This window comes from Ochotona curzoniae, unplaced genomic scaffold (assembly GCF_017591425.1).
Source record: "Ochotona curzoniae isolate NIBS_2020 unplaced genomic scaffold, NIBS_Ocur_1.0 contig_1274, whole genome shotgun sequence".
NCBI classification, from domain to species: Eukaryota; Metazoa; Chordata; class Mammalia; order Lagomorpha; family Ochotonidae; genus Ochotona; species Ochotona curzoniae.
In genome coordinates, this window is record NW_024465023.1 from 3,061,187 (window position 1) to 3,074,092 (window position 12,906).

At 41.5% G+C, this 12,906-nt stretch overlaps 1 protein-coding gene across 1 annotated transcript in view; it reads left to right on the forward strand.

The window, feature by feature from the left end:
* Positions 1–12,906, forward strand: part of CDKL5 (cyclin dependent kinase like 5) — a 181,217-nt gene that overhangs the window by 113,172 nt on the left and 55,139 nt on the right. The window contains exon 4 of the mRNA XM_040997668.1: positions 1,024–1,069. Coding sequence (XP_040853602.1) covers positions 1,024–1,069 — 46 coding nt within the window. The remainder of the gene's footprint in view (positions 1–1,023; positions 1,070–12,906) is intronic.

A 12,906-nucleotide genomic window follows, 5' to 3' on the forward strand; every position in this document is an offset into this window, starting at 1 on the left:
GTACTAAGTTCTTAGCATTTCCATTTTCTTTCCAACCCTTACTTTCTTTTCCCTCCACCAACCAAGAAGGGGAGGGGGGAATGGTCATTTTTGCTTTAAAATAGAATCCTTCCCCAAAACTAATTTTATTAATTCAGGTGATATCAATGGAGGCAGAAGGAATGTTATGATTGATTGGTGACAGAATTTTATCTCACCTTGGATTTGGCAGTAACCATGAATATCAAAGGGGTCACCAACCTAGGTAGTGTTCGTTAGGAAGAGGTAAGTGAAATGACTTGGGAAAGGTCAAGTTTCCACAAGCACTAGGAAGTATTGTTAGAGATCCTTTCTTGGTCTTTAAAACTCAGTTAAGTTGTTGATGTTGTGTTGGGGCTTTCAATTGATTGGGATGATATTCTGCCAGCTCTACCTTCAGACCTGAGATAGTTTCCCCAAGAAACCATTGAATTTATCTGGACAATAAGATGCTTGACTCTGTGCTTGGTATATGTTTGCAAAGAAAGAATCTTGACTGAACTTAAACTGTAATACTGCAACAAAGTGGAGGAATCCACCATGGCTGAGGAGGGCACAGGCAGGGATTGGGGGAATCCCAGAGCCTATGAAACTGTATCATATAATGCAATGTAATTAATAATAATAACAAAAACTCAGTGAATATGAGTGTCTGGATTGCAAGGGGCAGGATAGGAGCTAGCCGGCCTGGCACTTGAGAGCCGCTTAGGGACACTGTGGGTTCTGACTTAGGCACACCATGTTGCAGTTGTTGCTTTTGGCCTTTACCCTCTCCCTTTTTCTTTCCTTGATGATCTCTGCAGGATGGTAAGAAAGAGAATTTTTGAAAAAGAAGTGAGGAGCTGGGGAGTTCACTGATCTATTCTTTTACATTCTAGAATCTTGTTAGTTTGGTCAAGAATATGTCCCCCCACCCCCCCGCAATCCCCCTCCCACAGGCAGTTTGGGTCCCCAGTTGGAGAAATATTACAGAATGACTTTCCTTTTGTCTCTTTTCTTTTGCAGGAAACACATGAAATTGTCGCAATTAAGAAATTCAAGGACAGTGAAGGTATATATATATATATAACTTCTTTCTGTTAAGTTTTTGAAAAATGGGTTGTGAAAAAGGTAGAATCTGTGTTATTAGACCCTGTCTGTTTTTTGAGATTGTAAAGTTAGTGTCATAAATCCAGTACACTGTGCTTACTGTCATGCTTTGCTTTGAAACCAAGAAATATTCCTTCTGTGTGAATCTTTACAAATTTCGTTTTAGAAAATTCATTTTGTATCTTAAGAGATTATCAGTATTAGAAATCTTGCTCCAAAGGCTGTGTGGAAACCCTGTTGGCTGTGCTATTTTCAAATATAAACAAAATGAAAAAAGAGAATGATTTGAAGCAGATACTTCTGTGGTCCTCGCAAGAGTGTTGAGTGAAAGGTTGCAGTATTGGTTGCTGTACTCTCCAACCCTAGTCAGAGTGAGAAGTACAAGGACAAGAGATAGTCAGTGTGGAGGAGGGAGTGGTTTTATATTTAGATTAACTCACTGGGAGAATAAAAGCTTTCCAAGAGGAAGTATCATACTTGGTGGCCTGGGTCACACCTGCCCCAGACCATTTTATTTATTTTACTTATTTTAAAGATTTATTTATTTTTTATTGCAAAGTCAGATATATACAGAGAGGAGGAGACAGAGAGAAGTATCTTCTGGCCGATGATTCACTCACCAAGTGACCACAACAGCCGGTGCTGAGCCGATCTGAAGCCAGGAGTCAGATCCTCTTCTGGTTCTCCCACGTTGGTGCAAGTCCCAAGGCTTTGGGCCATCCTCAACTGCTTTCTCAGGCTACAAGCAGGGAGCTGGATGGGAAGTGGAGCAGCCGGGACATGAACTGGTGCCCATATAGGATGCTGACTCTTGGAAGTGGATTAGCCAGTTGAGCCCATGTGCTGACCTGATTCATTATGTTTAAATCCATACTATTGACCATTCAAGGATAGCCAAAAGATGAAATTAATCATGAAAATTTGTATGACATTTATGCAATTGTAAGCAACATTTTTTCCTTCAGTTTTGGACAGAGATCCATGGTAGAATTGTTACATCGAACCCAGTGTTCATGCATATGCTGTTCAGTATGTACCTGAAGCAAAAGTGTGTTGGAAACTGCTTTATTGTAGTTGCAGGAGGTTTGCGGTTTCCATTCTTTCCTGGTCATGTAAATTCACATAAATTTCTCTTATGGCATCAGATATGTTAATTTCAGTATAAATGAGTTATAGCCTGATATTTAAAGATAGTGGTGCAGGTGCAGGAGATGGCAGCATAGCTTCAGTCTTCAGGTCTAATCAGAAGTATGAAAACACCAGTGGTGACCTAGCTTGTTCAGCACATTTTTACTAAGAAGTGTAAGACACCACCCTACACATTGATGAACAGTTTCGTCACCCTGACCTCAGAGCTTAGCGCATATAAAGTAACACAAAGGTCTTGCTTCCAAAAATGTCCCAGGATAGATAGTTTCAATAGTATTTGATGCATCCCAGCTCTGATCTGCTGGCTATATGGAGCACATGCAGATCAGCTGGGAACTTGAACAGCCATTATGTGGGTGGCCTTAGAAAAACAGCTTTTCATTTATTCTTGGTGAAGACAAGGGAGTTGGGCAGGAAGCATTCTTCAAAGGGTATATGAGATCTAAAAGCAAGCAGTAGCCCTAGGCCAACCCACCCTGAGACCATTGGAAATCAGCTCTTTGAGCAGAGACTTTGGACTGAAGACAGGTATCAAGGAGGCAGTGTTGATCTCCTAAATAGAGTGATGCTTACAGTAGATCCAAGCACTGCTTTCGCTGTATGCAGACTTGGAGGGCATGTCAGCAAGCATCAGTCACCAGCAGAAACAGTAGTTGTCATCAGAGGTATATAAAAAGAACAATCTAGGCCATGTATGCCGTTGCTTTTCTTAAAAAAAAAAAAAAAGCCCACTACCTTACTCTTTATTATTTATATTTTGTGCATACCAATTCTTAGCTTGAATCCTATGTTTTTTTTTTTAACCTGTGTTATGATGCCTTCAGTGTGGTAATCAACAAAATATCTGTTGACTTTTACTGAACTCTGAGCCAGGTACTACAGGTACTATCAGAACTATGAAAACACTTCAGGTGTGGATACTTTCAAAAAACTTATAACCTATCCATCGAATTAATGCTTATAAGTCAATCATGATGAAACAAGGCAGAGAACAGTTAACTGGCCATGTGAAACTTGTATAATTTTGAGGAGAGATTGTTTCTAGCTGTGGCATCCAGGAGTTGCTGAATAGCCTAGACATGGAAGCTCCTTGATCCGCCTGTAATTCATTGATCTGACAAAACATTAATCCATACTACATTCATTTCTGCCAGACCATTATTGTTCAGCATCCCTTATAAGAATGCAGCTGTATCACCTAGCCCACTGCAACAGTGTATACTTGTGAACACCTATAGATGCCAGAACCCTTCTATGCTAGAATCTGCAGACATATGCAAGTATTCCTATACTGCATAGTTCTAGTCCTATCATAGACTCACTTGTCTGCTTTTTCTAGTTCTCCCTATGAGATCAAGTGCTTTCTTAAGGCTTTACCTTTTCCCTATCGACAGAGCATCTTGTTTAAAGAAAAAGGATACATGTGTGGTGAACAACACATAGTTATTGGGTGAAGCTGTGTAAACCATTTAATTCTAAGTCAACCTACCTCAATTTTCAGTGAGATTATAATATTTAAAAAAACCAAAGACTGATATTTATTCTGAGGCATAAAGATACCAGTTAGGAATCCTGTGTCCCCCATTGGAATGCCTGGATTCAATTTTATCTCCAGCTCCTGACTTAAACCTGCTGTCTCTGGGAGCAGTGCTGATGACTAAATGTGGATTGAGTTCCTGGCTCCAAGCTCTAGCCCCAGCCATCGTGGGCTTTGGGTGAGTGAAGTAGGAAGGAGCTGCAGTCTCTCCAAGAAACAAAAAATCTTAATGAAGTGTATCATGATAATATTGTGACCTAATTTAGTTCAAGGGTTCTTTATTACCCCAGGATAATAAATCGATATTAAAATAGGAGCCAAAACTTAAAAATAAACATAATATTGGAACTTCGAGTTAGAAAAATGAAGCAAAAATAATGGAAATAAGTTTTTCTTATAGAACACAATTTAGGGTATAATAGAAACTCTGGTATATCTTAGATAAAAAAAACAAGTATTAATCTATTTGGGAAGAAGAGCAACTTAAAAAAAACTATTTTAAAGGCAAGAGACAGCTTGAGGGAGAAACAAAGATCTTCCATCCATTCATTGACTTTCCAGATGGCCCCAAGGCTAGAGTTGTGCTGATCTGAACCCAAGAGCTTCTTCTGGGTTTCCCACACAGGTGTTGGGACATGAGCACTTCTGTCATCTTCCACTGCTTCCCCAGGCACATTAACAGAGGGCTGCATTAGAAGTGGAGCAGGTGGGACATGACCTGCTATACTACAACACCAGCCCCAGAAGAGCAATTTTTTTTCAAGAGTTATTTATCTTTATTGGAAAATCTAAGATTACAGAGAAAGAGACACAGAGGAAGATCTTCTATTTACTGACTCCAATGGCTGGAGCTAAACCAATTTGAAGCCCGGAGCCTGGCACTTCTTCTGCATCTCCCACACAGGTGCAGGGTCCCAAGGATTTGGGCTATCTTCTGCTGCTTTCCCAGGTCACCAACAGGGAGCTGGGAAAGAAGTGGAACAGCTAGGATAGAAATCAGCACCCATATAGGATCCTGATGTATGCAAGGCGAGGATTTAGCCACTGAGCTATTGTGCTGGGCCTAGAAGAGCAATTTTTTTTTAATTGATTACATTGCATTATGTGATACAGTTTTATAGGCACTGAGATTCCCCCCCCCCCCAGTGGATTCCTCCACCTTGTTGCATTACCACAGTTCAAATTCAGTTGAGATTTTTTCATTGCAAGCATCTACCAAGCATAAAGTCCAGCATTTTATTGTCCAGATAAAGTTCAACGGTTTCTTGGGGAGACCATCTCTGGTCTGAAAGCAGAACTGGCAGAATATCATCCCGTCCAATGAAAAGCCACAACACAACATCAACAACAATTTATAACATTATGGAGTTAATTGACATGGTATTGAGTAACCAATATGTTAAAAGAGGAAAAAAAAAAAAGAATGGAAGTTCTGAACCACATCCTGTGACTTTTACATTGACATTTCAATTAGTTTATATACAACCGGGTTCTATACACCTTAAAATGGCTATAGATTACTATTCAGCTGTCTCATGTCTGTTTTAATTTTAGTATTTAGCAGTTTATAGCAGTGAAGCATGATTTTGCTGAACCTGGCTGTTTTTCGGGTAGTCTAACTCTATAACTCTAACAAGACATATGTCAACTCTTGAGGTGAACAGTTTTAGGAGGGGTGTGCAGAGAAATCTTCAATACCCTAGTGAGGAGTAACTAATCTTTGTGTCCCACCCAGTGAGTTATAAGTGCATCCCCACTGCCCGTTTCCTGTTTCTAAGCTTTCCTTGTTGTTCTCTATCTATTCTAGTTTGTTTGTTTGTTTTGGGGGGTTTCTGGAGCAATCCTGATGGTCATTACGAGAGAGGGTGGGCACCCAAAGTCAGAACCAGGCAAGGACCAGAAAAAGCTCCTCTCACTAGTCCCAAAGGAAGTTTACTGTTCTGTTTCTGTGGACCGCTCAGTGCTCAGTGCTCAGTGCTCCTGGTTGTTGTTCCGTAGAAGAGCGATTTTTATAGTGAAATTGTAGGATAGGTGAATGAATGATGTCCACAATAGAAAGAAGTTCATTAAAAAGATACACACATTTCTTTGTCAGTTTTCTTACATATACATTATTTCTGTATTTTTTTTTCAGTATTTTTCCTCCCAGATTGGTAACTGATATTGTGTCATTTGTTAGGGTCTTTGTGATTCTTTCTGGTGGGGATAAACTTCCTGGTGTGACATAGCAGATTAAAGCTGCCCCCCTGTGATACCAGCCTCCCATATTGGTGCTGGCTTGTGTCCTGGCTCCTCCTCTTCATCCTAGGTACCTGCTAATGTATCTGGAAAAACAGCAGAAGATGGTTCAAGTTATTGGACCCCTGCACCCTGTGGGAGACCTGGCAGATGCTCCTGGCTCCTGGTTTTGGCTTGACCCAGCCCTGGCCATTTCAACCATCTGGGAACTGAGTAGTAAATAGAGGATCTCTCTCTCTCTCTCCCTCCCTCCCTCCCTCCTTCTCTCTCTGTGTCTTTCTCTGTCTATAACTCTTTTTAAATTTTTAAATTTAAAATTTTAAATAAATCTTAAAACCTGTTAAAGGGAAGCATGTCATATATTTTTTAAAGATTTATTAATTTTTACTAGAAAGTCAGATTTACAGAGAGGAGAGCCAGAGATAAGGATCTTCCTCCACTGGTTCACTTCCCACATAGCTGCAATGCCTGGAGTTGAGCCGATCCAAAGGCAGGGTCTTTTTCTGGGTCTCCCATGCCGGTGCAGGGTCCTAAGGCTTTAGGTTGTCCTCTGCTGCTTTCCCAGGCCACAAGCAGGGAGCTGGATGGGATAGAGAGATACCAACTGGTGCCTGTATAGGATCCTGGCGCATGCAAAGCAAGGACTTTACCCACTAGGCTACCACGCTGGGCCCCACATAACAGATTTTTATATTGGATCACTTAATTTCATCTTGTTTTGATGACTTTTGCTTGTTTCATTTCATTGTAAATTTGAAGTATCAGATAATGAATTACATTTAAAAATCTTTATTTATATGAAAGCCAGAGTGACAGAAAGATAGGAGAGATGGGCAGAATGGGGAGAGGGGTATCTTCCCCTTGCTGGTGCATTCCTAAAATGCTTACAGTAGCTGAGGATTGACCAAAGCCAGGAGATAGGATGTCTAGCTGGGTGTCTCAGGTGGGTAGCAGGAAGGTTAGTCCCAAGTACCTGCTACCTCTCAGGGTGCATATTATAAGGAAGCTGGGTGAAAAGTGAAGGCGGGACACAAACCAAGCACTCTTATCTACCATCTACCATGCCACAGTACCTGCCTCTCAGATAATTGTTTTTGGATCAGGATTGAAACTATTGTAAATTTGCCTAGTAATATTAAGTTTCCACAAGGAACATTAAATAATAAATATACAAACCATCAGAAGTCATTGAATCAATTATGCTTATTCAGATTTTTGTAGAGAGAAAAAAATGACCACAAACTATAAAGGTATCCGGGGTTAGTTAATATTTTTAGGACTATGTATAAGTATAAACTTAGCCTACTTCTCTTACTCTTCCTGGAACAGCAGGGTTGTACAATGAGATTTGACATTTAGATTATCATCTCTCAGTGTTGAATCATTTACATGCAGATATGTGTATAAATGCTTGCTGTCTTCAAATTAAAAAAAAAGATTCATTTATGTAAAAGGCAGTTATGGAGTTGAGGGGGGAGAGAGGAAAAAAAAAAAGAATATTTATGTACTGGTTCACTCCCCAAATGACCACAACAACAGGGCTGGACCAAGCTGAATCCAAGATCCAGAAGCTGCTTCCGGGTCTCCCACATTGGTAGCAGGGACCCAAGTTCTTGGGCCACCATCCACTGCTTTCGCAGGCACATTAGTAGGGAGCTGGATCAGAAGTGGAGCAGCTGGGACTCAAACCAGCATTCAAATTAGATGCTGGTGTTGCAGGCAGAAGTTTAATTTACATGTACCTGTCTTCATATTGTAGAAAATTTTTATTGTTTTTTGAAAGGTGGAAAGAGAGATACAAGTCTCTTATCCACTGCCTCACTCCCTAAATGCCCACAATAACAAAAAGCGGGAACTGGGAACTTAATGTGGGTCTCCCACGCAGGCTGACAGGAAGCCAATTACTTGCCATCACCTGCTGCCTCCCAGGGTGTCCATTAGCATGAAACTGGAATCTGGAGTAGGGATGGTAGGAGAGAGTGCATCCCAAGTGGCATTTTAACTAGTGTTGCCATAGCCTAGGCCCCCCATTCCCCCCTCCCCTTCTCTTTCTTCAGTTCATTAACTCATATGAGATCACTAACTACACGATTTTGGGCCAGCAAGAATTAATAGTATAATCTGCTCATCCTTTAAGAGAGCCTGGGGTCTAGAGTTTGATAGACATTTGGAGCTTCCCTTTGCATCTTTGGACTTGGAGTCTCTGCTTGAATACGCTTGTCACTGGGCCTCAGTATGTGGCCAAGAGTGGTGCAGCAGTCCATGTGTAAAATGGAATTTAGGTTGTCTCTCTGGTTTTATATCAAATAAATTTGCTTGCATTTCCTGTCCTGCTGTTGCTTATATTTTTTGTAGATAACTATTTTTATCTTGGAATGAACGTTTTCTTAATTATTTGAATATGTTTAGCTATTTCTTCTCAATTTACTTCACTCTTATTTTTGCTGAGACACTAGAATGCTCTACTCTCTGGATGTGGGGTCTCTGGTCTCCTCTTTTATACAACACAAAAGTTCATCGTCTTGATTCCTTTAATTTGAGTGTCGGATTCCTCTGTAAGAAAACCTTTGATTAAACCAGGAAGTCGATGAGCTGAGCATTCTAGTTGGTTGTGATTTTGCCACACTTGCCCCAAGTGACTCTCAGACTTTAGGAATTCTTAGATTTGGTGGCCATTTTGTGTCTTTCATGATTTCATAAATGTCCCCTTCACTTTCCCTTGCCCCTTGTCTCTGAGGATTGAAATCTCTTCTCCCACCCCGCCTTTATTTATATAACAGTAGCACAGCCTTCAAGCCCTCAGGCCACATTGATTTTCCTGCTGCTGCTGTTCCTGCTTCAAGCAGGACAGCCGGTCTCAAATACGGTACCCCCATGGTTTTGTATAAAGATGAATTGACTTTTTTAGTATATCCACTTAAAAGTCCATTTGGAGGGGCTCTTTCGCTATACAAAAATGGCAGGTTTGTGATTTTATAAAGTAGGTTACAGCTATTCCTGGATTTCTGTTCCAAGCTCACAGTTCTTTAAAAATTGAGTTATAATAGCGTTTCAATGCATCTTTAGATGTTTTCCCTCTTTTTATCACTTATCTTTACATTTTTCTGGTTCCTATGATCGTTCTTCTTAAATATTGTTATTTTACTTTAATGGATCTCTTGATGTTTAGCTGTAGTTGCTTTGCTGATAAACTTAGAAGTAGGTTGGGTTTTTGTTTCTTTTTTGCTTAGCATTCCTTTTCTGCCCTGCCATTTACTCCTCTGGATGGTATGTATGTGCATGTATCTGCACAGGACTTCGTCACAGTTGCTTCTACATTCAGGTTAACCCCTCAGTGATAACTGAAGACAAAGCCAGTGTGCATACAAGCAGCTAGCACATGGAAGTTTTCTCTCTAAGATTATTCATTTATTTGAAAGCATTACAGGTAGGGGGAAGGGATAGAGACCAAGAACTCTTCCATCTGCTGATTGAATCCCCAGTTAGTCATGATGGCCAGTGCTGGATCAGGCTGAAGCCAGGAACCAGGAGCTTCTTCCAGGAGGTCTCCCATGTGGGTGGCAGTGACCCAAACCCGCAGACCATCTTCTGCTTTTCCTAGGCCATTAGCTGGGAGCTGAATTGGAAGCTGAGTAGCTGGGACACAAAGCTGCACACATTTAGAATGCCAGTGTTGCAGGTGGTGGCTTTACCACAACACAGATCCCAGAAATACTGACCCTTAGAGCTCGAAGAGAATTCAAGAATTACAATATAAGCTGACCTCCAATTTACAGATGACAACCTGAAGGTCCAAAGTTGCACAAGTGGTATGTGGTTGACTGAGACTGTCTCTTCCACTCACACTTTTCATCACTTACTTTGCATTTTTCTGGCTTCTATGATCTTAAAAATTTATTTTCATGGTTCTCTTGATATTTAGCTGTAGTTGCCTTGTTTGGCCACTTGGCTAACAGTAGCAAAATCTAGACTTGAACCTGGGTGTTGCAACACTGTTTCCCGAGTGCTATTTCCCTGTGTTCTGCTCAGGTTATGAGGCAGAATGTGAAAGTTATCTTTCTGAGATTTGGTTTCATTTATATATTGGAGATGCTGAGCTGAGCTGAAGAATCCAGACATCATCTTACACCTAGGAGGTAGTGATTTTTTGAACTCTCTGAGCGGGCTATGCTACTAAATGACTTTGAAAAAACTCATTGAAGTGCTTTGCCGTTTTTTGAACCTCTGCGGATAAAACCTGTGGAAGTGGAGTGTGTGTTTCCTTCTCCCATCATTTAATTGTTTACTGCTGCAGTTTTCATCATAAAGTGCATGGCAGTTCAGGATATATACTTAGAGAAACAAAAATATCTGATGTACCAAGTAATAAAGAATGCACATTTTGCTTGCACTTAAATTAATAGCTTCACTTCCTGCCTGTTCCCATTCATTACAATTTTGATACTTGTTGCTTATTCCAACTTTTTGACACCTGTGAGTGGCATAAGTGAGTGACGTGATTTCCTGGAAGCTGTGGAAATGAGGTGGTTTGGGCTCTACATGCTTGGTGATTTTGTGTGCCTCTTTCTGAGAGTTTATTGTTTTCTCTCTATAACCATTATTAAGTGGAGTTGGTATAAAGTTGAATAATGTATACTGCAACAGAATACAACACTGTCTTAAGTTTTAGGCTGATAAAATTGTATGAAAAGAAATAATAGATTATTAGGTTTAGAAAGGGCTATATGATTGGGAAGAAGTAGGGAGGGGTACTTTTGAAATTTTACTGGTGGGAAATCACCTAGCTTGCCCAGAGTAACATGGTTACTTGGTTAAAAAGCTGAGTTAGAAATCCAGGTCTTACTGATTATATTTCCCATGGTCCTTCTGCCAAAGGTATTCTGATCCATCCATTCTGGCTTTATTAGCAAGGTCTCATGTTGATGATAATGGCAGTCATCCTTTTTAAAAGGTACTTTGGTATTGCCATGTATTCACCAATCATGTGACAAGGGAAGAGCCATTGGCTGTATTTACTTCATGACAGCATTTATGAGCTTAGGGGTGTTGTTAATGATCATAAATGTATATATATTCCTGACCCCAGGGCACTACTGGTTTTCTGGATCCTGGATCTTTCATAATGTCATGTTGGAGAAGACACAGGATTATGAATGGGGAAGAGTGGGAGAAGATAAATCCCGTTTGCCTTAGTGCCCCATAAGTGGCCCATTCAGAGACCTCAAGAGAGAAGACAAAGTGCTGTACTCAAACTAACAGGGTGAAGTGCCTGTTGTTTTGCCATTCTGTGGTTGCTTCCCCTAGGGAGATCTAGCTATGTATAAGCAAAGATTGTCTTGGGATTCCAGATGATGATCACTGCGTGCCAGCTGTGAGCCCACACGCTCAGGTGTATATTGTTGAACAGAACTCAGTGCTGTCTTTCTGGAGTGTTTGGTTTAGCGGTGGCAACTGCACAAATGGTAAACCACTGAGCAAATCAGTCAAGGGCACTTCAAAAAATGTATGGAAAGGTGGAATTCAGAGATAAGCTTACTTTGGTGTGAACATATTGTGAAATACCTGCATGCTTTTTCTATACAAGCATTCTCCATAGACTTTGTATATCCTCACCAATGAAGAAAAATGGTGAGGAGGGCTGTGATAGGGAATGATAGGGCTGGTGCTTGTTTCAGTGGGCTGTGCAGATGTGATGAGGAGTGATATTTAAACTAGAAACTGACAGGGGCTAGTCTGTAAGGAGTCTGGGCAGTAGACCAACTATTCTAGGCTAAAAGAACAAGTGCAAAGGCCCTGAAGCAGAAAAATCAAGGTTTGGGAGCTGAAGGAGTAAGATGAGATTGAGGGTGGAAAGGCAGATAGGGGACCAGGTCCTTAGTAGTCAGTGTATTTGTCTCATGGTAAATTATTCATTATATTATTTGCCTCTTAGGATCTGCATGCCAGGGCCCAGCGCAGTAGCCTGGCAGCTAAAGTCCTCCCCTTGCATGCACCAGGATCCCACATGGGTGCCAGTTCATATCCCGGGAGCCCCGCTTCCCATCCAACTCCCTGCTTGTGACCTGAGAAAGCAGTGAAGAACTGCCCAGAGCTTTGGGATCTTGTACCCATGTGGAAGACCCAGAAGAGCCTCCGGGCTCCTGGCTTTGGGTAGGCTCAGCTCTGACCATTGTGGCTGCTTGGGGAGTGAATCATCAGATGGAAGCTCTTCCTCTTTGTCTCTCCTCCTCTCTGTATATCTGCCTTTCCAATAAAAAAAAAAATCTTAAAAAAAAGATCTGCATGTCATTCTCAGTTTCAGTTTGATTGCCCCAGCCGGAGTAGTCCAGGGGCTGTGAGAGCCCAGGGCAGCTGCTTCACGAGGTTCTGGTATTGCTAGGCTTTAGTATTGGGCATCCTGAGCGTTCTCATACTCAGGGGACATCACATCTTTGATTCAGCCCAGCTAGCATAGCAGTTGGTCCTTTGTCTCCTCACAGGCCACTAAGCCACTTTGGGGAGGTCCCCTGACCATGGGTCACCCATTCCCACTATTGCCAGGTGGCATCCACTGTCATGCACTATGAGAGGACTCAGCTCCCAGCTGACCTGGTATGGTTCTGAGCTGGCTTACAGCTTTTGATGCTGTTGAGCTTTCTGCTGATTCTTGTTGTCTGCTATTTCAACATATCCCCCCCCTGCCCCAGTGTTCCAGCTGAAGTAGGAGCCGACTGCACCAGTTCCTGATGGGGTGTTGACTTTGGGTTCCCTTGTTACAGATCCTCCAGTGCCAAAGCCCCTGCTTGTAATACAAAGCCCCTGCTTGTATTACGGCCTCTTTAAAATGCTTGAATGCCAGTTGGGAGATAGGAGACTCGGCATAGGAAGTGCCACGC